The sequence below is a fragment of the Neoarius graeffei genome, chromosome 23 (assembly GCF_027579695.1).
Source record: "Neoarius graeffei isolate fNeoGra1 chromosome 23, fNeoGra1.pri, whole genome shotgun sequence".
NCBI lineage: Eukaryota > Metazoa > Chordata > Actinopteri > Siluriformes > Ariidae > Neoarius > Neoarius graeffei.
Genome location: NC_083591.1, coordinates 14,660,981 through 14,688,811, shown reverse-complemented (window position 1 = coordinate 14,688,811; position 27,831 = coordinate 14,660,981). Strand labels below are relative to the sequence as shown.

Here is a 27,831-nt window from a genome sequence, read left to right as displayed (position 1 = left end):
TCCTACGTCAGCGCTGGTTTGTTTATGAGAAAACAACCTGGTGGTTTTCTGCAAATTTCTTCAACGCCATCACATAATTATTAAAATGGTTAACAGATGTATCATAGGAGGGTGTAACAACACCGATCTTGATGGGATTAGTACTCATCGTTTCCCACATTGCGCTCAAGTGACAATTCCATATTTCCATGCAAAATCACTAGCTGCTAAACTTGGCCTACACAGGCGGTGCACTGAAACCATGCAAGCTTTCGCACCCTGCTGGCGCTTCCGCAGGTGACGTCACAAATCTGGCTCCAGACTCCTTTGGGATTTTTCCAGACGCATTTTGTTATTTTATTTTTTTCTGCTGTTGAGATGGCCTTGTGCAAAATTACCCTTATGGATGAGTGTGTAAAGGGACATTCTTTCATATTAAAAAAAAAAATTTGGTCCAGGATATGCACTTTAAAGCTCATACTCGTGGCGGCACGGTGGTGTAGTGATTAGCACTATCGCCTCACAGTAAGAAAGTTCTGGGTTTGAGCCCAGTGGCTGACAGGAGCCTTTCTGTGTGGAGTTTGCATGTTCTCCCCGTGTCTGCGTGGGTTTCCTCCGGGTGCTCCAGTTTCCCCCACAGTTCAAAGACGCAGTTAAGTTAACACAGGGCAGCCATGGCCTGAGGTTGGGCTGAAGTGCCCTTGAGCAAGGGCACCTAACCCACAGCTGCTCCCTGGGTGCTCTGGGTGTGTGTTCATTGCTCACTTGAGTGTGCTCAAGTGTACATGTGACAAATAAAGGCTTCTTGGCTTGGCTTCTTTGGTTTCTCTTGTGCATTTTATTCGTCTTGATTTGGCTGATAAAGAAATAACTAACTGTTATAACATAGTAAGTGATAACAGGAGCTAACAGGAATATTCCACAAGTATTAAAAAAACTGATCAAATCTATGGCATGCCATTCTTGAATAAAAGAGAACTTGTAACTAGACTTAAAGTGCCATTCCACCATTGGATGTATTCTTTGGCATAAAATACAATATATTTTATGACAACATGACTAGACAGAGAAATCTTTTAGCTTCAAAATGATATATCAAACACAATTTTTTGACAACGACAAGTATATTAATTTTGCGACCAAAGTCACCTACCCTTTTAATTTCCACGCGGTAGTGAAACGTGATGTCATCGGCAGGTTCCCCTTCTTGTGTACCACGTGTCGGTCTATTTTTAGACCAGGAAACCCCCAAAGTGAGAGAGTCATTTCTCCTCGTATATGGGGGCCAAAAAAATTGCGAAAAATTGAGTTAATCTTTCAGTTAGCTAGATTTATTGGTATTATTTTTATCGCGTTCTATCCGCCATTGCTGATAATATGTGCCACGTCACACATCACGTGGTACACAAGAAGGGGAACCTGCCGATGACATCACGCGCGGAAATTAAAAGGGTAGGTGACTTTGGTCGCAAAATTAATATACTAGTCGTTGTCAAAAAATTCTCATCTCATCTCATTATCTCTAGCCGCTTTATCCTTCTACAGGGTCGCAGGCAAGCTGGAGCCTATCCCAGCTGACTACGGGCGAAAGGCGGGGTACACCCTGGACAAGTCGCCAGGTCATCACAGGGCTGACACATAGACACAGACAACCATTCACACTCACATTCACACCTACGCTCAATTTAGAGTCACCAGTTAACCTAACCTGCATGTCTTTGGACTGTGGGGGAAACCGGAGCACCCGGAGGAAACCCACACGGACACGGGGAGAACATGCAAACTCCGCACAGAAAGGCCCTCGCCGGCCCCGGGGCTCGAACCCAGGACCTTCTTGCTGTGAGGCGACAGCGCTAACCACTATACCACCGTGCCGCCCTGTCAAAAAATTATGTTTGATATATCATTTTGAAGCTAAAAGATTTCTCTATCTAGTGATACCATTTATATATGTTGTCAAAATATATTGTATTTTATGCCAAAGAATACATCCAATGGTGGAATGGCACTTCAAACTAATTAAAAGCACACAGGGATGATGGAAACTATCAGGCTGCCTCACCCCACCCTGTCGTTGATTATTTTTCTACAACAGCACGCCCTCACTAGTCTATATGTGCACTGTGGCTGAATTTACTGTCTTTGCTGATGCTCAGTCAGAGGACTATGACAGTTATGAGGCTGGAACCCCCGGTTACATTAGTTACCCTTTCTAAAAGGACAAAAAACACAACTTATAACAGGGAAACATTGCCTCCACAGCTAAAACAAGCGAATTCAGGGACGACTTTAATTTAAGTGTGAGGAAAAACTGAGCACAGCTGACTGTTAACGCTCAAGCAGGACTGAATACTGTAAATACTATAACATAATATAACACCAAGGCTGGTTGATATGTAAATGCATAAATAGTATGATATGTTTCCGGGCGGAAAAAAGAAATACGACAACTCTTCACTTATCTTTACTCAGTAAGTGAAGTCATAAAAGTCCGTCTTTCCGTGAATTCCGTTACAGCGTTTCTCCTCAGAGATATCACGATGCTAACATGCTAACTAACCCGAACACTCGCGAGCTCACGAGCGCGCTCAAACATCAACACAGCGCCATTAATACACAAGAAGCAAAGTGTTAGCTACCTAAACGTGACAGAATGAAGCTGTAAAAGTAAAAAGTTATTTAATACCCAGCGCTTACCGGCTGCCAAGTCTCACAAATGACCCTCCTTTAAGCTGCAGCCTTCAAAACACTCAAACAGCCGCCATACCATCGCACAACAGACGTTCGTAATCGATCCAGAGCCGCGCGCGCGCGAGCCGGAAACAAGCAGTCCGAGAAATCAAACTCCGAGCAATCGCTCTTCTCTCTCTGAGCGCGCGCGCACACACACCCCTTCAGAGGAAATATTTATTATAAGTAGATAGATAGATAGATAGATAGATAGATAGATAGATAGATAGATAGATAGATAGATAGATAGATAGATAGATAGATAGATAGATAGATAGATAGATAGGTGTGTGCTTCTTGATAATAATCTGCAAGCTGTTGATGTCGTTATAGATTAACTATTAAAACAGCGGAGAATATTGGCTCATCATCCTAATCCCCTCATCCGACAATCCAGCAATAATCAGATTTATTTTATTAATAATAGATTAGACTGATGAATAATAGCCGCATATTAACGAAATATGGGCAAATACTACACACATATAACTACAATTCAAACTAGGAGTCATAAAATAATAAGAACATTGATAATATTGATTAACAAATGTAAAGCATGATTTGACGGTCATGCAAAGCAGAAGAAAAGAAAATAACACCTCTCATTTCATATTCTTGATATATGGGCAGAATAATTAAACGGAATGTTTCGGTAAATGTGTAAAAAAAATAATAATTGTACTTCTTTTTGCAAAGTCAGACAAAATAATGAAAATGTAGTCTTAATTTAGATAGATAGATAGATAGATAGATAGATAGATAGATAGATAGATAGATAGATAGATAGATAGATAGATAGATAGATAGATAGATAGATAGCCTTAATAAAACTAAAAAGTGTGTGTGTGTGTGTGTGTGTGAGTGAGTGAGTGAGAGAGAGAGAGAGAGAGAGAGAGAGAGAGAGAGAGAGAGAGAGAGAGAGAGACCTGGTCCAATTTCCACCTGTAAAATACAAAACTTTATTTTCATGGATGCAAGAAGACATCCAGGACGCTGAAAACCAACCCTAATGAATGCCCATGGTTCTAAAGGCAGCATAAATATTTAATAAGGCGAATAGTTGGAAAGAGGTATTTCATATAGATTATCAATAAACGCCTCCAGTTTTGCTCGCCCCGATATGATATTCGTGGCAGATCCCGTATCTTGTTGTATTTTGTCTTTTTTAATTTCCTCTAAATTGCTTTGCTCCCACAGGCATTTGGTTACCTTCTCCGCAAATGATGCATTATTTATTCTTTTTTCCCCCCTCCAAATATATAATCATTTCAGCTGCGTGCATAGTTTGCAGTAATTAACCACCTCCAGCGCGGATTCACAACAAAGTACCTCGCAATTAAGCCTCTAATAAGGCATAAAGTTGCAGCTCTGGGAATTGAGATATTTATGGTTAAAATAGGTTTGGCTTAGAGACCTAGTGGCATTAACATGCCCTGTTAAACTGCTTGCATTTAAACCTTATAGATATTCATTGCTCATTACATTATATATATATATATATATATATATATATATATATATATATATATATATATATATATATATATAATTAGTCCATCAACTCTTTCCTTTCTAACAGCATTATATTAAAGCCAGTCAAAATAGAAAGCAGTACATTCCACGCGCGTGCACTCCAGACTGTTAATTCATTAACGGATGCGTCCTAATTGTGATAAATAAACTAAAGGCACACCAAAAAAAAAAAACACGCTTATTTGCCACTGAGTCAACTGTTGAGTTCATGCATCTCAGTCTCGCTCTTTTTCTGCCCATGATCGATTTTGTCATTTCCATTTTTGAGACCGCGCCCCTTGTAGACTGAAACGCATCGGTGCGCAAATTCAATAAAAGTAACCGAACTGGCGACAAACGGAACCTGCGCTTAATTGCATTAATTTGTCCGCCTTGACAATCTTGGATCAATGACCAATAGCATCCTCGTGAGGATGAGCTGAGGAGGATGAGGGGTTGATAAATCCCCCCCCCCAACCTAGTACACACACACACACACACACACACACACACAAACCCAAACCTTCTCTTCTGGTACAGAAGAAGAGGAAGAAGAAGAAGAAGAAGAGGAAGAAGAAGAAGAAGAAGAAGAAGAAGAAGGAGGGAGGGGGGCTCATCCCGGCTTCCTGAGGGGAGGTAATTTGCACGGATCAAGGGGCCAGGCGTTGCAAAGTATAAATAGTGTGACTTCAATCGCGGCTCAGTGAGCAGCAGGTCTGTAACTCCCCGCGACGAGTCCAGGAACCGGCCCACATCTCCGAGCTGTCGAGCAGAGCGCGAGCTCCGAGAGTTTGCAGCCCGCATCAGCTCGAGAGAAGGAAAGAAAACACACACACACACACACACACACACACACACACACACACACACACACACACACACACACAGAATAAGCGCCATTGATGTCTTGTCTTATAGACTGTTGAGAAACTGAGCTTGCCAAAGTGAGTGAGAAGAGAAGAGAAAAGAAGAGAGGAGAGGAGAAGAGAAGAGAAGACTGGCGGGGTTTAGTTTTCCTTCTTCTTCCTCTTCTTCTTGGGACCAGTGATGGAAGAACTCACTGCTTTCGTGTCCAAATCCTTTGATCAGAAAGTGAAAGAGAAGAAAGAGGCGATCACGTACCGGGAAGTGCTGGAGACGGGCTCGGCGGCGCGAGCCAGGGAAGCGCTCCCGGTTGAAGCAGGGCGCGAGGACGCGAGCATTCTAGCGCGAGGAGCCGTCGCGCGCTCACCGGTCAGAGAAGCGGACATGACGGGGCCGGAGAGGACAAGGGACACGGGGAGCCCCAAACTTACAGACGGTGAGTGAAGTGAGAGCACGCGTCGTTCTTTCTTTTAGACCAGGTTTTTGTTAACTGTCTGAAATAAATTTGAAAAAAAAAAAAAAAGTACAATCTTTAAAGTTTAATCTGTTTCTGTTTAAAAAAAAACCACTCCAGCGCGCGGGTTATTAATAATTTGTGCGCAATGCACTTCTTTCACTCTATTAGCTACTGAGCATTATTTTTAAGTCGGATAAAATTCCATCTTATATTTCCACCTGGAATATTTACGAATTTTACATTGGAATCGGACAGATGCATTAAGAGATGCCTATTTATTTTACTATGAAGTGCGTGTACAGATTCAACTGTCCTAAAAACAAACAAACAAACAAACAAACAAACAAACAAACAAACACACGTTAAAATCACTTCATCAAGCTCATTAGTTTTTTTGAATTAATGAGTGACTTTATGAAACGAAATGGACGGAAAATGTTTTGAAAGAGAAAGAAAGAAAGAAAGAAAGAAAGAAAGAAAGAAAGAAAGAAAGAAAGAAAGACCATACTGGATCTGTGTCTACAGCATTACCGACATTTTAGTATTTTAGTATTTTAGCTTATGGCTCCATTTAACATGGTGCATGCTTAAATCAATAGGCTAAATACATATACTGAACTGTATAATAATAATAATAATAATAATAATAATAATAATAATAATAATAATAATGTCGGCAAATGGTAAAGTGCAGCAAAAAGCAGGAGGCTATTCTCAAGGATTCTAACATTCGGATAAAAAAAATTAAAAGTAAAATTAGCTTGTAAGGTCTGAGTATATAATAATATCACAGTGTCGAAAGATTCTTTTTCCTCTTCATATTATTATTATTATTATTATTATTATTATTATTATTATTATTATCAAAGGTCATGATAATATTAGCACTAATGCTCGCATAATAATAATAATAATAATAATAATAATAATCTCCATTCAAATGTGTACATCTATGAGTTCATAAATTTGTCCTATGTTTATAGACCTATTTACACCAACTTCATATCATTTTATGTCAGCTAGAATAATGCTGTAAATTACTCAAGGAAAGCATTTATTTTTATATTCCCCTTCAAATGCACTAGTGCTAGTGTTTATAGTTATTTATATTCTGTTATCTGCCATTACAGCAAAAGGATTTGGGAAGCTGTTTATCTTATGTTTATCCGGTTGTAATAACAGTGTAGTGAGCTAGTGTGCACTGTGTATCCGTGTGAGTGTAGGCTATAAGGTGTAAATAATTAAAGAGCTCTCCTTAGGAGGACAAAACACTCGTGACTGATATCAGGCAGGCCGACTGATGCCTTTCGCCCATCACACATTTGTTTAAAGCTCCTCAGATGCTCGTTGAGATCTCAGTCCCTGGTTCATAGCCATGCTTATCCGCTCGCGCGCTGCTACACTGTAGCCCGAATATTTAACGCTGTTTGGGTCGAATCCCTTCGGGACTGACCTCTTCTTCTTCTTCTCCGTGAAGGCATCCTGGACGTGAAAGAACGCAAAGAGGACGCCAAGCCGACAGAGGACGAGACGCAGACTAAAATCAAGCAGAGGAGAAGTCGGACTAACTTTACTCTGGAGCAGCTGAACGAGTTGGAGAGGTTGTTCGATGAGACGCACTATCCGGATGCGTTCATGCGCGAGGAGCTGAGTCAGCGGCTCGGGCTGTCCGAAGCGCGCGTGCAGGTACGTACGACTTGTCACCTTCAGCGTGTCGTACATCTCTGTTTCAATCCGCAACACACACCTTGTGCACCTTTTCACTGTGCACAATTTTTTTCGGGGGGGGGGGCAGAGTTTTAGATTTATTTATTTAGTTTGTGATGAACTTTGAAATTTGTGGGGAACGAAATGCGCGTTGATTTCGTGCACGACGCTGTCGATTCAAGTGTGATTTGGAGGATGTTGAACTTGAGAGCTGCGTGCTTAGTGCAAACACATCTCTGGTGCATTAACCCTGAAATGACTGAAAGAAATTCAAGTATTCATCTGTTTATCGAGAAACACAGACTGCTCTCTTACAACTCAAATACAAGGTTTTCATTTCTGCTCTAGTGGCAAGTGCAAAACAAATGCATGAATGAATGAATGAATGAAGTGATAATAAAAATGAATACTCAATATAAATTTTATATATATATATATATATATATATATATATATATATATATATATATATATATATATATATATATATATATATGACCATAAAATAAAGCTAAAACATACATGTGCTAGACATTTATTTATTTAACCCTAATACTGTTCTGTTTTTCTAACTTTTTTTTTTTTGCTGTATGCTATCCTTAGGCTATAAAACCTTAGGGTTTTTTCCCCTCGTTTTTGCTACAAGTTGACCCCACAGGCGACATCTGTAGCATGATTTTTTCTTCTTCTTCTTCTTCTTCTTTTTTTCCCCCTTCCTCGAAAGGGAAAGGCCATCTGCACAGAAACATAATAAGCGCTCCTCGTTAAAGGCTTCTACTCTGTGTGTAACGAGAGACGAGTAACTGAGCAGAGGAGCAGTGATAATGAATATACACATCACATCACATCACATCTTGATGTGATTGGTTTTTTTTAAAAAATATATCCTCTTTGGGTAGCTTATTTATTCATTTTCATGAAATGGAAATAATATTCTTCGCTTTCTGAATATGGCCTTTATCAAAATTGTGCACGAGAGAGAGAGAGAGAGAGAGAGAGAGAGAGAGAGAGAGAGAGAGAGAGAGAGAGAGAGAGAGACCTCCCTTGAATTAAAAGTGAGCTGAGAGAGCCTCAGTGTTTTTTGGAGTCCCTGTGCGCACTGGGAAAAGCGCATTGTGTCCCTCACAGGGAGAGGAGGAGAGCGCGGATTAACATACATTATATATCATTTTTACGCACAATAAAGATCAGGCTGCTCACATGGATGGACACACATACAAAAGAACAATCTTTTTTAAAGCAAAAGAAACATTTCAGATCGAATAAGCAATTTGGATTGTTATTTTAAATGTAAGGGGGGGGGGGAACGAGCATTTATGAAAATGCATCATCCATGCACTCTTGAGCAATCAATTTAGAGCAGTGCAAAATAGCTATTTCGTTTTGCACCAGATATATTTCCCTTTCCCAGCACTAAAGTGTTGATAAACTGAGCCTCGGGTTCATCTGTGCAGCGCTCTGTGCTACAGGAGGGGATTCACAACAGATTAACATAGTAATGAGACGCCTAATCTCAAAATCCGGGCTACTCATGACAAAAAAAATAACAGTTTTTTTTTTTTTTGTTAAATAAAAAGAGATCGGGTCCAAACATCTTCAAAAGGGGGCTTTGTGGAGAACTTGTGATGACAGTAATTAAGCTGAACTGTGCGCCATTAAAGGAATCGGTAACATGAATTCTCCAACAGATAAAGGTAATTAATTTGGCCCGTCTTGCTAATGGGAGAGTCAGATAGCTTTGCTCGGATGTCTAAGGCTATAATCTCATGCTGGTGTTTGGTATCAGAAAGTCGATTAGGTTCTTCTGGAACATTGAGGGAAAGATGAAACCGGTGCTGAGAAGGCCGGTTTATTGTGGTCCGATTAAAGAGGATCAAGGCTTTCTTCTTTCTCCTCGTTTATTTATACATTTGGAATCGTCTCGTCTTGTGGTTAGCTCTATCTATCTATCTATCTATCTATCTATCTATCTATCTATCTATCTATCTATCTATCTATCTATCTATCTATCTATCTATCTATCTATCTATCTATCTCCACCGCCTGCTCAGTGTAAAGCCTCTTCTAATTAAAATCTGGGGGTTAAGCATCATTAATATTTCAGTCTTCCCTGTAGTTGTTGTCTTTTCTGTTCTTTTTTTTCCTTTTGGAGAAGAATTACGCGTGCACTTGAATGCAGCTGTCAATCACAGCGGCGCTGATGAATTTCTTTCCCCACAGGTTTGGTTTCAAAACAGGAGAGCCAAATGCAGAAAACAGGAAAATCAGTTACACAAAGGTGCGTTGGTTTGTTTGAAAATTATTATTATTATTATTATTATTATTATTATTATTATTATTATTAGGCTATAAGGATGCATATGCAGTAAGCTCTAAATCTGATAGCCTGACCACCACTTATAACTAAAGGACAAATAATAATAATGCTTAAGGAATTTTAAATGAAGTTATAATCCTATGTTGAATGAGTGCAGACACATTGCAGCCTGGTTGTTGTTTATGTTTGTGTCACGTGCGATTCCAAAAATCTGCCCAAATCGAACATGCGTTTTGGAAAAGTAGCCACGGTGTGGTTGGTCCTTGCTGAAGCTGGAGTATGTCAACGACAGCTCGAAACACAAGTGACACACTTCCTCTCTTCGCAGGGGTGCTCATCGGAGCTGCGAGTCAGTTTGAAGCGTGCCGCGTCGCGCCATATGTCAACGTGGGAGCTTTGCGCATGCCATTCCAACAGGCAAGTGTCCTCTGAAGTGCGAGCGCTGAGACAAATTGAGTGCATGGAGTGACTAAATGCTGCTTTGGCATGAACTTGGGCCCAATCAGCATGCACTGAATCCTGGGTAATGGACGTGGAAGCATTTTTATGAGTTGAGTCAGGATGAAGCTATAGATCATCTCAACTGCATTTTAGTAATCAAAGAATTGTGCATTAAGATTAATTTTATTGATTAAACTGCTTTATCTCGATTGATCCCTGAAACCATTCCACTCTAAAAACTGGTTTCTTTCAGGATGTTTGAAAAATTCCTGGAGGCACTTTTAAGGGTTGCACTAGCTGGTGAAATCCAGGATGAACCCCTCAAAATCTACTTTTGTTTTCAGACTGGTTGTAGTTGCATTCTAGTAGTGGAGTTAATGTGTATTTCCTCCCCTCTCTCCCCACGTGTGCGTCCGTAGGATAGTCATTGCAACGTGCCACCCTTCTCCTTTCAGGTGCAGGCGCAGCTGCAGCTGGACAGCGCCGTGGCCCACGCGCACCATCACCTGCACTCTCACCTGGCGGCGCATGCGCCGTACATGATGTTCCCTGCGCCGCCGTTCGGCTTGCCTTTGGCCACACTGGCGGCGGAATCCGCCTCGGCGGCGTCGGTGGTGGCCGCAGCGGCCGCAGCCAAGAACAACAACAAGAACTCGAGCATCGCGGACCTGAGACTGAAGGCCAAAAAGCACGCGGCGGCGCTCGGACTGTGACGCGCCGGCGTGCTCGCGCACGCGCACGCACGCATGCGCACACTTCCCACTCACAATACTCGGACAATTTATTTATACTCTCTAATGAAGGACACTCCAGAATAAAGGCTTATTTATGACATGAACAACACAAACTGTGAAAAGCCTGTCACGGACACAGGTTGCTCTCATGGACGAACCGGAAGCGGAAACATTTGTCCAAGACAAACATGTGATGGGTAACGCAGCTGGGACACGTTCGACTCTTGTGTGACAAAGCGAGCACTTTCTGCGTAGTTTACTGTTTGAATATCTACATTATTAGTTACCTTTGAGGAAAAAAGAAAGTTAAAAAAAAAAAGAGGCTGGCCTCGTTTTATCTGAAACAGTTTCTGGTGAAAAGGACACTCACCTATGGATGTCTGTGCGCAAGGACAACAACAACAATCATATTAAAGCTTCTTTTTCCTATTAAACGTGCCATCACCCGAGCTCAGTGTCGCAGTGTGTTATGACGTCAGCGCACTCACGTGAAATCAGTACCCAGTTCAGATGGTGAACTTGGACACCTTAAACGATTTTGTTTGGGGAGGGGTTCTCGAGCCAGTGGACGTTTGGGGAAAACTTAACAAAAAAGAAAACTATCACACATTTTAAACACACTTTAATTATTATTATTATTATTATTATTATTATTATTATTATTATTATTATTGAGTGTATGGTGAACTTAATCCCATATCAGGTCTTTATCCAATACAGAGCAGAGTGTCCACTTTGGTTACAGTTTACACTGAGGTCCAAGTGTTAATGTACAGATCCAGATCCAGATGTTTTAGCTCCTGGGCGCATTCGGTACGGGAACATGTACAGTTTGTCAAAATGGAAAGATATTTTGGTTATTTTGTGCTTCATGAAGATATTGTTGGAACACTTGTGGGCTTTTTTTTAATTATTATTATTATTATTATTATTATTATTATTATTATTATTATTATTATTATTCACACCGTGTGTTGATAATCATGTGGATCTCTATGTAATGTTGGTGGGTTGTTTTTTTGTTTGTTTGTTTGTTTTTTTGTTTGTTTTTATAAAATGAACGTACCTCGACTGCAGGCTCGGATCTCCTGGAATATCCCTAAAATACCTTTTACCATTTAAAAAAAAAAAAGCAAAAAACAAATTATAATTTCGTCATTACTGTGAAACGTGAACTCACCTGACCCCAGTGTTTTCATTTCATAATAAATCCACAAAACTTTTGTACAAGATCCGTGTTGCTGTTCTGTGAATGGCTGATTATTATTATTATTATTATTATTATTATTATTATTATTATTATTACCAAACGTCAGTACTCGGTTTATTGACTTATCACTAATTATTAATGAGTTGATTATTAACTCGTGAGTTTTTTTTTTAAATTCAGATCTTTGAACGATTTTGGAGTTTGTCCAATCAGCACTCTGCAGGGACTGTCCAATATTTACACATTAGACCCAGTTTTATTTTAATTTGTCATTTATGATGATTTCACACAACCTCTGATCAACATTTTGGAAAAGGAAAATAAAGATTGTGCTTTAATCGAAAAACAAAACCAAACCCAGTAATGTTAGAATGTTTTATTGATGTCGTCTCAGTGTATCATCAAGAGTCTGATATGGGGAAGAAGTAATGTATATTATTTAACGGTACTGTGATGATCCTTTCTGTCCTGTATGAGGGTGTATTTAGTTTTTAACACATAATGCATGGCGCTGCTGCTGACCTGTTTAAAGTCGGAGTTTTATTTATTTATTTATTTACTTATTTATTTATTTTTAAATTTTAGTTTATTTGTATTTCAGTTTGTTTTCAACAGGAGCTTAAAAACAGATGGAAAAGAGCGAGGAGCTAATTCTGGTGCAAAGGGGAAAAACTTTAGCTTAATTAGAATATACAATATATTATAATTATAATCCTAACCTTTTTTCACGTTATTCTATTATGAATTGCGATCTCATTATTATTATTATTATTATTATTATTATTATTATTATTATTATTATTAATGGCAGATTCTTTTCCACAAATGTGTTCACAGGAATACGCAATAACATGAAATAACACGAGCAATTTGAAAAGAATGAAAATAAGCGCATCATGTCGCATCTGCTCTGTTTGTTTGTTCGAGTCTTATTTTGGTTCATCATTCGACTCATCAATAGCCTAAGTTTTCTGTTCTGTTTTGAACCGGCCCCATTAGCCGTCCTGTACCTTAATACACAGAGATGTTTGAGGCTATTAATTAATAGTGCTCAGAGGGATAAAGGGCGCTGTGTATCGGGTTCAGACGCCAGTGATATCGAATTATTGATCCGCGCCGGTTCTGTTAGAGGAGACGGACCTGAGAACAATGGAGACCAGGGTTTTAGCTCAAACCTCACCAACTCACACTGCACTTTCAGCTCATCTTCTATCCTCACAAAGCTTTGTTTTTTAACATTACAGGAAAAAAAAGTAGTCACGTGGACAATTCCTTTAATTCGGATTCAGAGATGTATTTGATATCAGTGTTTACACTGATGATTTTTCAGACGGGATGCATCATGCAAATTCATCCACATTTAAGGTACAGGCTACCAGCTTCATGGTTATGGTTTTTTTTTTGTTTTTTGTTTTCCCCCAGTATAATATTTCCTTTGTACACAGTTCTGGAAAATAATTTGCAAATATTCGAACATGTTGTTTTTATGGTCTTGGTTTAAATGTTTAGTAGCCAAATTGAAAGAAAGAAAGAAAGTTAAAATAAATAAAAGTGACCATCTAGAGCTTGCAAACCACCATTTAATTTGGCTACTGAACTAAAACAACCCAGGAGACCACCAAGACCATAAAAACACCATGTACTCCTTTTCATTTCCTGCCCACTAAAGGATAATTAGTGCCTCAAAGTACTGCTTTGTAGACACTCTAATGGACTTAAACCTGACTTCTGGATAACATGAGGGCTCTGAGAGTGGACAGTGAAGTGCTACACTTTCTCTCTCTCTCTCTTTCTTTCTCTGCACTTTATTCACTATGTACAATGTAGTGCACTTGAAACCCCTAAATGCACTACCTCGGGTTGTAGCGTAGCATGGAACAGACAGAATACCCACATACAAGAGAAGGAGCCATGACTCATATACAGACCAAATTATGAGCAAGTTAAAATGGACATTTTAGATTTTGAAACAATGTCATATCAGTGATATGAGTTAGCACCTCACAGAATCTGTCAGTCTTCATCGTGTAAAGTGTTAGCGCTCAATCTGAGACAAAAATCGAGCAGGTTTACTACATATAGTATGTAGGTATACAGTAGGGATTATACTGTATGTATCTGTACACCAGTTGTGCTCTGACGAGGCTACATATGGCAAAGATATGTCATGATGTCATGATATTTTCAACTGAATAGTAATACTGTATATGAAATACTAAAACAGATGGGCAAACAAACTCTAACATAGAACATAATTAAAAAACAAACAAACAATGAGTAAAATAAGTAAATTACATAAAGGATTGTCATCTAATCAGTTGTGTTAGATTTTACAGGCTTTATTTGATTGGCATGTTCATGAAACATGCAAAGCATTTATATAAACATATATTTTTTTAGGAATTTAAATTTTAGACCTTGACATGATGCCCATGATATGATAAACCGCACTGTGATTATAACCTCTCATAATAATGATAAGCTGTCATATCAGCCACCCATTTTTACCAGACGCCAGGAGCCACACACTCCCCCTTCCTTTCCTCCATCTGCCCTCTGTCTGTTGTTTCCCCACTTCTACACCCTCCCTTCTTTTCCAGTCTGAGTTTTCTGCAACTCAGCACTGTGAACCGCCAGAGTGACGAGGTTCATGAAGCTTTACACTGCCTTTAGCCAGAAATGATACTGCAGGACTATTTGAACCTCTTAAGACGCCGAGGATTTGCCCTTAGGACGGTGATAACAAAATGACCATAGTGCCGTAATTCACTTCCGAGCCATTCATCTCATCTCATGAACTGTCTGTGGTCCATATTGGGTCTTCATGGTCTGTTGCTAAATTTACCACCATAATATTTGGCCGGGAGTTAGCACTGATTTATTTGCTATAAAAAAAGAGCAGCACTTAGATGCTCAAGTGGGCACTTGGCTGGCAATCGTGCTCGGGGAGACTACTTTAACCCAAAACTTGTCGCCACTTTAATCATCTTAAATTGATATCCTTTTTTTTTTTTAAACTTATGCTGAATTTAGACTGCAAGATTACAGCAGTCTTTTAATTATTAGTTACACTGTACAAGATGATCCCAGTAAAATCTTGGTGAATTCTTTAACAGACTGTTCCCCATGTCAGATTATGTGAGGAAGATCCTCTAACGATAGACCTGTGATTAAAGAAAATTTCTACGCTCTGCTTATGTTATCAATCAGCACACCCTGTGCCCATGCAGAAAACAGGGTTGCATAAACAGAAACATTTTTCAAAATGATACATTATGCTTACTAAGACCACCAGTCTTCACTAATGACCATACAATTCTTTAACGATGTGTGGCTTTTCTTTTTGTGTCTGTGACAGCAAAATCAAGCTGAAAATCATACAATGTCAAGCTGACTTAAGATGCATATTGAAAGTAATGTTTCCTTTTAAAATATGATAGTAACTGCTTCTTCAAGCTCTTCGTAGACAGATAAAGGGAGTATGCCAAATGACTTTTGAATGAAACCCTGGATCTGTCCTGACAGATTAGGAGACAGACTGGGACTGAGAGAGAGAGAGAGAGAGAGAGAAGAACAAGAAGAAAAAGAAGAAAGAAGCATGAATTCTCTAAAGGTTCGCCTTTGTTTTATATTAAGTGCTCTGCAAAAGAAAAGTGCACACACCATCGGACAGAAGACAACAGACATCATGGGGCTGGAGAGATGAAAGGGCAACTTCAAAGTATGAAATGCAGTCTGAGTGAGAAAGAGACAGGCCAAAAACTTGCTCAAATAGCACTCCCTTGGCCAATTAGGCAGCCATTACACTTGAGCCCAATGCCCATGTAGTTAGAGAGCCTTTTAGAAACCACTGGGACCACTTTGGGTTGCACTGGTATGGAACCTATTGCCATTTTCTCCATTGTGCTTTGTTGAGATACAGGTATCATTAGAACTCAGTGAAAACAACAACATTAACGTAATTCAGTTTTTAGCACTACTGGGAAATTGGGAGAATCGTATCATTCACTTCAGGAGAAAATTACGAGTAAAATACAGTCAACTGAAATGAAAAAGGGCTTGTTCAACATCCTGTTTAAATGATTTGGGCTGATCAGCAATAGCTTTATGGACTTGCTGGGTTATTGTTGTAATTCTGTTACAGCTGGCAATGTGATGTGGAGATAAAAAATAACTTGGATTTAGAGGAAAACAGTAAACAGTGCATGCTCAAGGTCTCTCTTTCTCCCTCACACAGTTTGGTATTGGCAGGAAAAAAAGTCTCAAATGAAGAATAACAAAGTAAAATTATATATAGCTGGATGAAAAAATTTGCTGAATTACATAAAGGATTTTTGAAGTGGCGGCATGGTGGTGTAGTGGTTAGCACTGTCGCCTCACAGCAAGAAGGTCCGGGTTCGTGGCCAGTGAGGGCCTTTCTGTGCGGAGTTTGCATGTTCTCCCCGTGTCCGTGTGGGTTTCCTCCGGGTGCTCCGGTTTCCCCCACGGTCCAAAGACATGCAGGTTAGGCTAACTGGTGACTCTAAGGTGGGGTTTACATTAGACCGTATCAGCGGATCATCAGATTAACGTTTTTAAAAACGATTAGCGTGCACACAGCAACGCCAATACATGATCCGCGTGCACACAGCAACGCCAATACACGGATATGCTAATCACATGACTAATTCGGCATGTAAGTGTCAGTGCGGCTCATCGCTTCCTCCTCAGCGGCTGCACTCCAAATCACTCCGCCCTGAACAGCGAGTGCCCTCTGGAGGGTGCGCACTCCGGCCCTGCGCAGCTCACAGAGCGCGCGAATGAAGCGCACGAGCAGTGATTCGGGACTGAGCCGCTGTGTGTGTGATCCCAGTGCATATCGGGCATGCACGTCACTTACCACTTGCAAGTGGAAGGATGGCAAGCCTAAAGACAATCATAACTACACAATGGGCAGTATTTGCATCAGTATTTGCAGTATTTTCATACTTTTATACTCTTTAATGAAAGGTGATACAAGGCGGAAGTCCGCGCCGTTTTTCAGCAGTCGCGTCACATGACCAACACCAGCGAATCAGGAAGGTGGATGTCACAGTGACGTTGTCCAATGACGATGCCAGCTAGAGCTCAGCACAGCGTATCCGCGTATTCTCAATGTTTACACAGCACCGGACCAGACACGATCTGGATTGAATACGTGGACCCTGGCGGATTCCTGTTTCCTGGCGTTTCCAGGCGTTTTAATGTAAACGGACAGTGCATCCGCGAAGAAAACGAGACAGATACGGTCTAATGTAAACTTGGCCTAAATCAGTGGCGGCTGGTAGTCTTTCAAACAGGGGAGGCTGGTTGGTTACGATATTTCTAGATTTTAAAAGAAAAAAGAAAAAACACATCAATTTTGCCCATACTCTTGCCTCTGATCTGGCTGATTGTTGGCAGGGTCACAAACTGTGAAATAACAGGTTCTTTTGGCCCATTAGCCTACTGTCCAATATACATGATGGTGGTGTTGGGGGGGTATATTTTAACATTTTATATTTTAAAATTGTGGCATGTTGTTTAAAAATTGATCATTATTGAAAGCAGCTCTTTGTCAGGAACCTCAGCAGTAACAGCAGAGTGTTCTGGAATAGGCACAAGCACTGACCTTGGGGAGCCAAACATAGAGCTGGGTGCCACACATTTCATTCAATGACACTTTCCCTATATTTTACTTATTTTGACTGAGAAATGTTTTGTTGACAATTTTGATAACCCTTCACTTTTAATCCAGGTCTGTAGTGTGAAATGTTCTCGGTTGTGTTTTTGTTTAAAAATGTTTTCCAAATTGTAGCTGTGTTTAATTCATATCCAGAAAAATATATATTCCAATATAATATACTCAGCATAAACATTTTAAATAGATTCTATATTTTTGGTCCATCCATGACATATTACTAAAGTAGCCTATTTACTGTTGTTGATGTGGGTCACTTGCTGTTAGCCAATTCACTTTCTCGTACCAGGAGAGCTGAAAGGAACGAGTATTATTCCCTACCTTTTTTACCAAGTCAATTTGAGGCGTTGGTCTACCCTGCTCTTTAATTTTAATTTTTTCCTCGAAAGGAAGACTGGCAAATGGCTTCGCCAAAATTAAATCAGCAATGCTTGGCATCCATGCGCAGCTTTCTTGCTAGCTGACTAGCCCCCTCAAGTTCAAGTTCAGTCACTCAAATAAACAAAATTTCTGGAACTAAGATAGCAAACTTGACAACACTATATTTACACTTTATTTACAATGAAAATATAGACAAACTAAAAAAGCTGGTAGAAACCGTATGTAATGAATGAAATCGAAATGTAAGCTGATCTCTTACAATACACCACAGCACTTGCGAATCCGCATGGGACTGAACTGAGATTCACCGCTGCCTGTCTATATTTGAAACGAGCTGTCAATCAAAGAAAATATCCGGCCGCTTTCACCAATCACCAGTCTCCTCGCAGAAACTGCCATGTCCCTCCCATTGTGAGGCTGGGAGTCCGTGGGGCGGGCATTTTCGCAGTATTTGTCCAATAACCGTCTTGCATTTTGATATTGAAAAGTGCATAGCTCCCAAATGCCATTGAAGTCCACTGAGGCTGGGAGTCTGTGGGACTCCGTGGGCGGGCGTTTTCACAGTATTTGTCCAATAATCGTCTTACATTTTGAGATTGAAAAGCGCATAGCTCCCAAACGCCATTGAAGTCCACTGAGGCTGGGCTGCATCGCGCTGTCACGAGGGGGAAAAACTCACGCACACATTAGGCGAACTGGGGAAAGTTATAACGGAATGATTTCGCACTGTAGTTGGGTTGAGCACATATATTTCTATGATTCTGGATCTGAAATAGCAATGTTATAAGGTCGGCTATAACATAAGCCTAGCGCAATTCATCCTACACGATGTTCGTCATTTTTAGAGGAGGCTGAGCCTCCCTCGTTGTCTTAGAGCAATCGCCCGTGCTCTAAATTGACCGTAGGTGTGAATGTAAGTGTGAATGGTTGTCTGTGTCTATGTGTCAGCCCTGTGATGACCTGGTGACTTGTCCAGGGTGTACCCCGCCTTTCGCCTGTAGTCAGCTGGGATAGGCTCCAGCTTGCCTGCGACCCTGTAGAACAGGATAAAGCTGCTAGAGGAGATGAGATGAGATTTTTGAAGCTTATTTTGTTGAGTTTTCATTTATTTAAAACCCATTTTCTCCTATTTTGGTCATTTAAAAATTCCAGTTTTGGTCAGTACCAATCGGGAAAGGTGAGGACGCTGCTTCCTTCAAGACACATGAAGCCAACCACCACATCTTTTCAATGTCACATGAACATACCTAAACAGACACGGAAGAAGGCCGTAGCTGCCATCTTCCACGCAAACCGCACACAGAGATCACAGATTGGTTAGTATCATTTTAACTGACAAGGAAGAGAGTACCACTATTATTATTCCCACCCAAAGAACATGGCCAAATTTGCTCTCTGGGATGAATGATCAAAATAGGAGATAAGCTGTTTGAAGAAGAAGAAGAAGCCTTTATTTGTCACATGCACACAAGTGAGCAATGAGCACACACACACATACCCAGCGCAGTGGGCAGCTATGCTACAGCACCCGGGGAGCAGTTGGGGGTTAGGTGCCTTGCTCAAGGGCACTTCAGCCCAAGGCCACCCCATGTTAACCTAACCACATGTCTTTGGACTGTAGGGGAAACCCACACAGACAAAGGGAAAATATGCAAACTCCACACAGAAAGGCTCCCATCAGTTGCTGGGCTTGAAACCAGAACCTTCTTGCTGCGAGGCAACAGTGCTAACCGCTACACCACCGTGCCACCCATGCACCCTTGCTGCATGCTATGGAATGATGGTGGATGTTTCAATGAATTTCAATGGATTAGGCTCATCTCATCTCATCTCATTATCTCTAGCCACTTTATCCTATTCTACAGGGTTGCAGGCAAGCTGGAGCCTATCCCAGCTGACTACGGGCGAAAGGCGGGGTACACCCTGGACAAGTCGCCAGGTCATCACAGGGCTGACACATAGACACAGACAACCATTCACACTCACATTCACACCTACGGTCAATTTAGAGTCACCAGTTAACCTAACCTGCATGTCTTTGGACTGTGGGGGAAACCAGAGCACCCGGAGGAAACCCACGCGGACACGGGGAGAACATGCAAACTCCGCACAGAAAGGCCCTCGCCGGCCACGGGGCTCGAACCCGGACCTTCTTGCTGTGAGGCGACAGCGCTAACCACTACACCATCGTGCCGCCCTGTGTTTTATATGCGCAAACCAAACCAAAATAACTTTGTCAGAAGTCTAAACTCCAGGCAAGATCGATCTGCATGGATGTGTTACGAATACTTTAGCCAGCAGAGATCTGGACTCAGTAATTACTGATCAAAAATATTGTGGCTTTTTTCTTTTTTTTTTTAACACTATACTAACACATTCATCCACACCAAAAACAGAAATCAGTTACTCTGTGCAGCTTAGGTAATGCTATCGTTACTTCATCATCTATTTGTATTATCTTTAGCTTGCAAGCTAATGTTGTGTTACATTGCATTTAATAGACGCTGTTATCCAGAGTGACTTACAATGAGTGCAAAAGTCAGGTATGTGAAGTCCTGAACTTCTATACAAGAAAGTTCTAGTGCCAACTGAACAAGTGACAGCAATACCCAGTGTAATATGCTGTTGAAATACCAATGCTCAAACAGCCAAGGAAACAAACCAACCATATAAAGTATAACTAAGTAGAACTCAAAACAGATAACCCCAGGCGAGACCGTACACAGCCTGGGTTGGTCTTGACCAGGGCTTTTCAAAGTGTGGGGCGCGCCTCCCCTAGGGGGCACCAGAGTTCTTCAGGGGGGGCGCAACGCGAGGAAAAATAAACCAGAATAAGTTACTATTGCGGACATTTAGCGAACTTCAGCTAGCTTTTGCCAGAGACAAAATGGATCGATTTTTAGTACCTAAAGCTACAGTGAGTGAGGAGACAGAGTCTGGGCCAAGCAAAAAAAGAAGGAAGTATGACCACGATTATTTAAAATTTGGATTTTCATGGACTGGACCTGAAGATGCTCCACTTCCACAGTGTGTTGTCCTGCCAAGAGGTGCTAGCTAACGATGCTATGAGATGTTTAAAATGTGTAAAACAAGATGTTTAAAAAAAGCACAGATGTTTAAAATGTGTAAAAAAAAGTTTTAAAAAAGCACAGATTTTAAAATGTGTAAAAAAAGATGTTTTAAAAAAGCACAGATGTTTAAAATGTGTAAAAAAGAGGTTTTAAAAAAGCACAGATGTTTAAAATGTGTAAAAAAAGATGTTTTAAAAAAGCACAGATGTTTAAAATGTGTAAAAAAAGAGGTTTTAAAAAAAGCACAAATGTTTAAAGTGTGTAAAAAAGAGGTTTTAAAAAAGCACAGATGTTTAAAATGTGTAAATAAAGATGTTTTAAAAAAGCACAGATGTTTAAAATGTGTAAAAAAAGAGGTTTTAAAAAAGCACAGATGTTTAAAATGTGTAAAAAAAGAGGTTTTAAAAAAGCACAGATGTTTAAAATGTGTAAAAAAAAGATGTTTTAAAAAGCACAAATGTTTAAAATGTGTAAAAAAAAAAGATGTTTTAAAAAGCACAAATGTTTAAAATGTGTAAAAAAGAGGTTTAAAAAAAGCACAGATGTTTAAAATGTGTAAAACAAGATGTTTTAAAAAAGCACAGATGTTTAAAATGTGTAAAAAAAAGATGTTTTAAAAAGCACAGATGTTTAAAATGTGTAAAAAAAGATGTTTTAAAAAGCACAAATGTTTAAAATGTGTAAAAAAAGAGGTTTTAAAAAAAGCACAGATGTTTAAAATGTGTAAAACAAGATGTTTTAAAAAAGCACAGATGTTTAAAATGTGTAAAAAAAAGATGTTTTAAAAAGCACAAATGTTTAAAATGTGTAAAAAAGAGGTTTAAAAAAAGCACAGATGTTTAAAATGTGTAAAACAAGATGTTTAAAATGTGTAAAAGAAAAAAATAAAAATGTGTACAACAACCATTTTTTAAAATACGAATAGAACATTAAGTATAGCAACAACAAAAATTGTACGGGGAGGGGGCTGTTGTTTATTTGCTCTCTGGGGGGGGGGGGGGGGGGGGGGCTGACTCTCCCACACTTTGAAAACTCCTGGTCTAGACCGAAATGCAGTTATATAGTAGGCAGGGAAGAAGGGGAGAGGTGCAGCCTGAAGAAGTGAGACTTCAGTCTGTGCTTGAAGGTGGTCTTATGGTTAGGTGAGAAAATGAACAATCAAAAGAGGCTCCTTTGTGCCTCTTTTTGGTATGAACCAGATAAGTGTATAAATAAAGCACCTGTACTGTCTACACTGACTCGAGTTACTTCTTTATTACCATCCTTTTACTTGCCTTCCAAAGAAATGTAGTGTATTCTTCTTCTTTTCCCCCATAGCCAGAAAGGGCACCACTGATGACATTTTAACAGTCCATCATTGGTGTGTCTAGGGCATTGGAACTTGGCAGTGCCCATCCCTCTCCAAGCTTGATCAATGGACATATTTAGAATAGCCAGTTAGCCTAATCTGCATGTCTTTGGACTGTGGGTGAAACTGAAGCACCTGGAGGAAACCCATGCAGACATGGGAGAACATGCAAACTCCACACCGAAAGGCCCCTCATTGGCTGTGAGGCTTGAACCCAGAACCTTCTTGCTGTGAGGCAACAGTGCGAACCACTGCATCACCCCTATATAGTGTATTACTTTAACTAGTAACACATTAAACCTTTCAGAAAAACATTTAACAAAATACCCCCCCACACCCACTCACCCACAGAATCGTCCAGTTCACAGCGCTAAGTTGTATTTCATATCCAGTTAGCTTCCATTCAGTGTTAGCATGTCAATATTTTTAAATTTAAAAAGCAAACAAGAAGACTTTGCATGTAGGGTCTGATTTTTGACGTTTTTTGTGTTTTCAGAGAATCATGAAGAAAATGCACATAACCTAGTACTGAAATATCAGCTAATGTTATATAACTTAAAAAGCCTGAACATTAAAGGCATAATTATGGAACTGATTTTACTGCAATAACATTATCTATCACGCTATCTAGCTTACATATCTATGACAAATACACGACATCTACATGTAGCTAGCTATCCATAGCTACTGACTATAAGACAAGATTGATTCCTGACACAAAGTAGCCCCCTTAAGGGTTAAACTCTAGGATTTCATCCTTCGATGAGTGTGATCAGCATGTGCTGGCATACAGTAGAAGAAAAAACTTACCTACAGACTGTAAAATATGATAGTGATCGCTGATGCTTTGGGGCTTTGTGGCTGGTGTACAAGGAATTCTTGTGAAGATTGTTGGCATCATGGATTTCAGTAAGTACCAAAATAGTTTTGCCTAAAACCTGGTTGCCTCTGCCAGAGGTTAAACCTTGGCCATGGATCTTTTAGTAAAAACATTATCAAAGTTGAGTTTACATAAACACAGGCAAAAGTTTGGTTATGAGAATAGCCTTAAAGAATAAATGTGACACAGTGAGTAGATAATATTGTAAAAGATGCATGGTGCCCTAAGACATGGCTTTATATTCCACTGATTGTATTCAGATGTATTTATTGATTTCAGTCCTCCTACTCCTAACAGTATTGACAGGTCCATTACTATGGAAATCCTGGCCGCAGAGTAGCCCTGGATGGCTTGATTAATGCCTAAATGACACACTCTCTCATAGGTTATAAGATTATAGGATCCACACGCCCTAAAATGTATAATAGCAGGAGACAATGTCAAAATTGATAGGCAGTGTGGGTTTAGTTAGGTCTCTGTGTGTGTGTCAGTGTATGAATCTAATGCAATGCATGTAAATTTATGTCACAAGGCCTAAAGAAGATTGACAAAGGAGATTGGGAAATGCATCTCAGGCCAATGTCAGGAGCAAGCAGGCGTTTAAAGAGAGAGGATTTAACAAAGGTCTTAGCGTGCTATTGGATTACAGACTTGGCTCAAGGATCTGGCAACATTTAATTAAATAGCTGTGCATTAGCGTCAAATGTGGGCATAAAGCTTTAGCAAGGAGTTGGTGTGTGTATGTGTGGAAACAGAGGCAGACAGACAGAAATATTAACTTTATTCTCAAATAGATAAAAAAAAGGATCTGGTCCATTAACCTACTGTATCTTCAGTGGTCTCTTTCTTACTGACAGCACATCATAGAAGCTATGGTCCTTTATTATCTGTTTTGAAGCAGGTCTCGATCTACCAAAAACATTGTACAACCCCGATTCCAAAAAAGTTGGGACAAAGTACAAATTGTAAATAAAAATGGAATGCAATAATTTACAAATCTCAAAAACTGATATTGTATTCACAATAGAACATAGACAACATATCAAATGTCAAAAGTGAGACATTTTGAAATTTCATGCCAAATATTGGCTCATTTGAAATTACATGACAGCAACACATCTCAAAAAGTTGGGACAGGGGCAATAAGAGGCTGGAAAAGTTAAAGGTACAAAAAAGGAACAGCTGGAGGACCAAATTGCAACTCATTAGGTCAATTGGCAATAGGTCATTAACATGACTGGGTATAAAAAGAGCATCTTGGAGTGGCAGCGGCTCTCAGAAGTAAAGATGGGAAGAGGATTACCAATCCTCCTAATTCTGCGCCAACAAATAGTGGAGCAATATCAGAAAGGAGTTCGACAGTGTAAAATTGCAAAGAGTTTGAACATATCATCATCTACAGTGCATAATATCATCAAAAGATTCAGAGAATCTGGAAGAATCTCTGTGCGTAAGGGTCAAGGCCGGAAAACCATACTGGGTGCCCGTGATCTTCGGGCCCTTAGACGGCACTGCATCACATACAGGCATGCTTCTGTATTGGAAATCACAAAATGGGCTCAGGAATATTTCCAGAGAACATTATCTGTGAACACAATTCACCGTGCCATCCGCCGTTGCCAGCTAAAACTCTATAGTTCAAAGAAGAAGCCGTATCTAAACATGATCCAGAAGCGCAGACGTCTTCTCTGGGCCAAGGCTCATTTAAAATGGACTGTGGCAAAGTGGAAAACTGTTCTGTGGTCAGACGAATCAAAATTTGAAGTTCTTTATGGAAATCGGGGACGCCGTGTCATTCGGACTAAAGAGGAGAAGGACGACTCAAGTTGCTATCAGCGCTCAGTTCAGAAGCCTGCATCTCTGATGGTATGGGGTTGCATTAGTGCGTGTGGCATGGGCAGCTTACACATCTGGAAAGACACCATCAATGCTGAAAAGTATATCCAGGTTCTAGAGCAACATATGCTCCCGTCCAGACGACGTCTCTTTCAGGGAAGACCTTGCATTTTCCAACATGACAATGCCAAACCACATACTGCATCAATTACAGCATCATGACTGCGTAGAAGAAGGGTCCGGGTACTGAACTGGCCAGCATGCAGTCCAGATCTTTCACCCATAGAAAACATTTGGCGCATCATAAAACGGAAGATACGACAAAAAAGACCTAAGACAGTTGAGCAACTAGAATCCTACATTAGACAAGAATGGGTTAACGTTCCTATCCCTAAACTTGAGCAACTTGTCTCCTCAGTCCCCAGACGTTTACAGACTGTTGTAAAGAGAAAAGGGGATGTCTCACAGTGGTAAACATGGCCTTGTCCCAACTTTTTTGAGATGTGTTGTTGTCATGACATTTAAAATCACCTAATTTTTCTCTTTAAATGATACATTTTCTCAGTTTAAACATTTGATATGTCATCTATGTTCTATTCTGAATAAAATATGGAATTTTGAGACTTCCACATCATTGCATTCCATTTTTATTTACTATTTGTACTTTGTCCCAACTTTTTTGGAATCGGGGTTGTATCTTTCACTACTGTAACCTTTGATTGGTGATCATAGTGACTGTATATAGTTTCAGAGAAGCTTTAGATGTTCTTAGCATGATTATGTTTTGGAAAGCTGGACTATACAAAGTGCAAAACCAACTTACATGTTTGAGAGGCAATGGCCTCATACGGAAATGACCAAATCTGGTAATAAGACAATGGTTGACCAAAGCCCCCATAAAAGACAGCTGATTGGTGGACATTTCCATGAGCAGCCAGATGATGGTAGTTGGTAATAACCTTCAAAAACCAAAGTCTGAGCAAAGTGTGACTATATCAGTAACCCCGATAAACCACCCCAGCCACAATCCAACTCTGACCCAAAGGACAACCTAATTGGCTGAAACCTGGGCACTCTGGCTGCTACTGACGGAAATCAGAAATGAAAGAAGCATCCAGAATGCCATTAGCCAACACCAGCAGCCAATGCCACTCCCCAGGACTATACCAATTGGAATTCGCCAATACTGGAAGCATCTACCGCATCTTCGAGTGTTAAAGAGGTTATGGATAGTTTTAGTGATCACCAACTGGTAGAGGAAGACAAGAAAAAGTGGTTGAATAGAGATTAAGCAAACATGAAAATATCAATTCAATTGTCAACAGCAGTTTGCCAAAGAAAGACTTTCCAATGAACAGTTAGACAGATAGTGATAAATACATAGACATAGGTGGCTTAAGATTCAGGTGCAGCTGATGCTTAAGACAAGGGGTCAGGGCAGAATTGAAGAGAAAATAAACTGACAGGAGGATCCTTGATATGCAAGCTGGAGAGTAGTATTAGTATTATTCAAAGAATAATTGAATTAGGAAATAATAATGCATACAGTAGATAGCGAGGTCAGCGGTGGACTGTCCAGCTCTGCCAGGGAAAGCTACAATCAACTGAGTCAATTAAGCATTTGTGAAAAGATCCACGTGTGCTGTACCAAACCCCTTCCACATCTGGGACACTACTTCTGGGTGCAGACAGCACACACCTGGACCTATGCACTGCTTGACAGTGCATCTACTACACAATTGTGCTATCCCAGAAAGTGAGTTGTTCTCAGTAAGCTGAACTGTGGGTGGACCCAGCTCAGAAGCTTTTCATGCAAAACTGATTGATGTTTCAAACAAAGTTGTGGGTGATAGCTAACAAAGCTAGCATACTGATAATGGAACCCAACCATGGATGGCCAAAGTTACTCTGAATGCATAAGAAAGGTGAAGATGAGTTGATAGGAAGATAAGAGTCTATCACCAGATTTTGAGGATGGATCACCTGTAGCTTCAACATGCTGTTAGGCAGATAGACCCATAGGGTGCACATGACATCTGACATCACTGTATGACAGCAGCATTTATAGTGACTTTGTGGACAGAAGGGATGGAGGTGATATTCACTGTGGATGGAACCTACCAATCTGTTGCCAAAATAATGTGAATACACACTACAGACTGGTGACAACGGAAGAAGTAAGGTCTTGAGCCAACATGGGCTATCAGAACAGCTTCTGTGGATATTGGAAAAGACTCTACAAGTCTTTGGAAGTGTGTTGGAGGGATAGAATGTCAATCATTCGAAAGATACTGTATTCTTACATTCCACTGGTAGTTGATGATTGTGGTCGAGAGCACTGTCTAACATGTCAGTCCAAAATCTCCCATTGGTGTCCAACAGGGTTGAGGCGGCATGGGAGTGTAGTGGTTAGCACTGTTACCTCACAGCAAGAAGGTTCTGGGTTCAAGCCCAGTGGCTGACAGGGGCCTTTCTGCATGGAGTTTGCATGTTCTCCCAGTGTCTGTGTGGGTTTCCCCCACAGTTCAAAGACTGCAATTTACAGTGGATTTAAAAAGTGTACACACCCTGTTAAAATGATAGTTTTTTCTGATGTAAAAAAAAAAAATGAGACCACAAAAATAATTTAAAAACTTTTCCCACCTTTAATGTGACCTGTAACCTGT

The 27,831-nt window shown here is 40.2% G+C and overlaps 2 protein-coding genes across 3 annotated transcripts in view; one reads left to right on the top strand and one right to left on the bottom strand.

The window, feature by feature from the left end:
- The window catches only part of rsrc1 (arginine/serine-rich coiled-coil 1), a 258,504-nt gene extending 255,719 nt beyond the window's left edge, over positions 1 to 2,785 (bottom strand). The window contains exon 1 of one of the 2 annotated variants that reach the window (XM_060905828.1): positions 2,677 to 2,785. The gene's annotated coding sequence lies outside the window, so the exon portion shown is untranslated. Of the gene's footprint in view, positions 1 to 2,665 lie in introns of both variants that reach the window. The other variant, XM_060905829.1, reaches the window with a different exon arrangement.
- Positions 2,786 to 4,944: 2,159 nt separating this feature from the next.
- On the top strand, positions 4,945 to 11,925 carry shox2 (shox homeobox 2). The gene is made up of 5 exons (XM_060905269.1): positions 4,945 to 5,521; positions 7,020 to 7,228; positions 9,470 to 9,527; positions 9,895 to 9,983; positions 10,463 to 11,925. Exons 1-5 carry the CDS (start codon positions 5,269 to 5,271, stop codon positions 10,718 to 10,720), a joined length of 867 nt encoding a protein of 288 aa, XP_060761252.1. The 5' UTR covers positions 4,945 to 5,268; the 3' UTR covers positions 10,721 to 11,925.
- Positions 11,926 to 27,831: the final 15,906 nt, after the last annotated feature.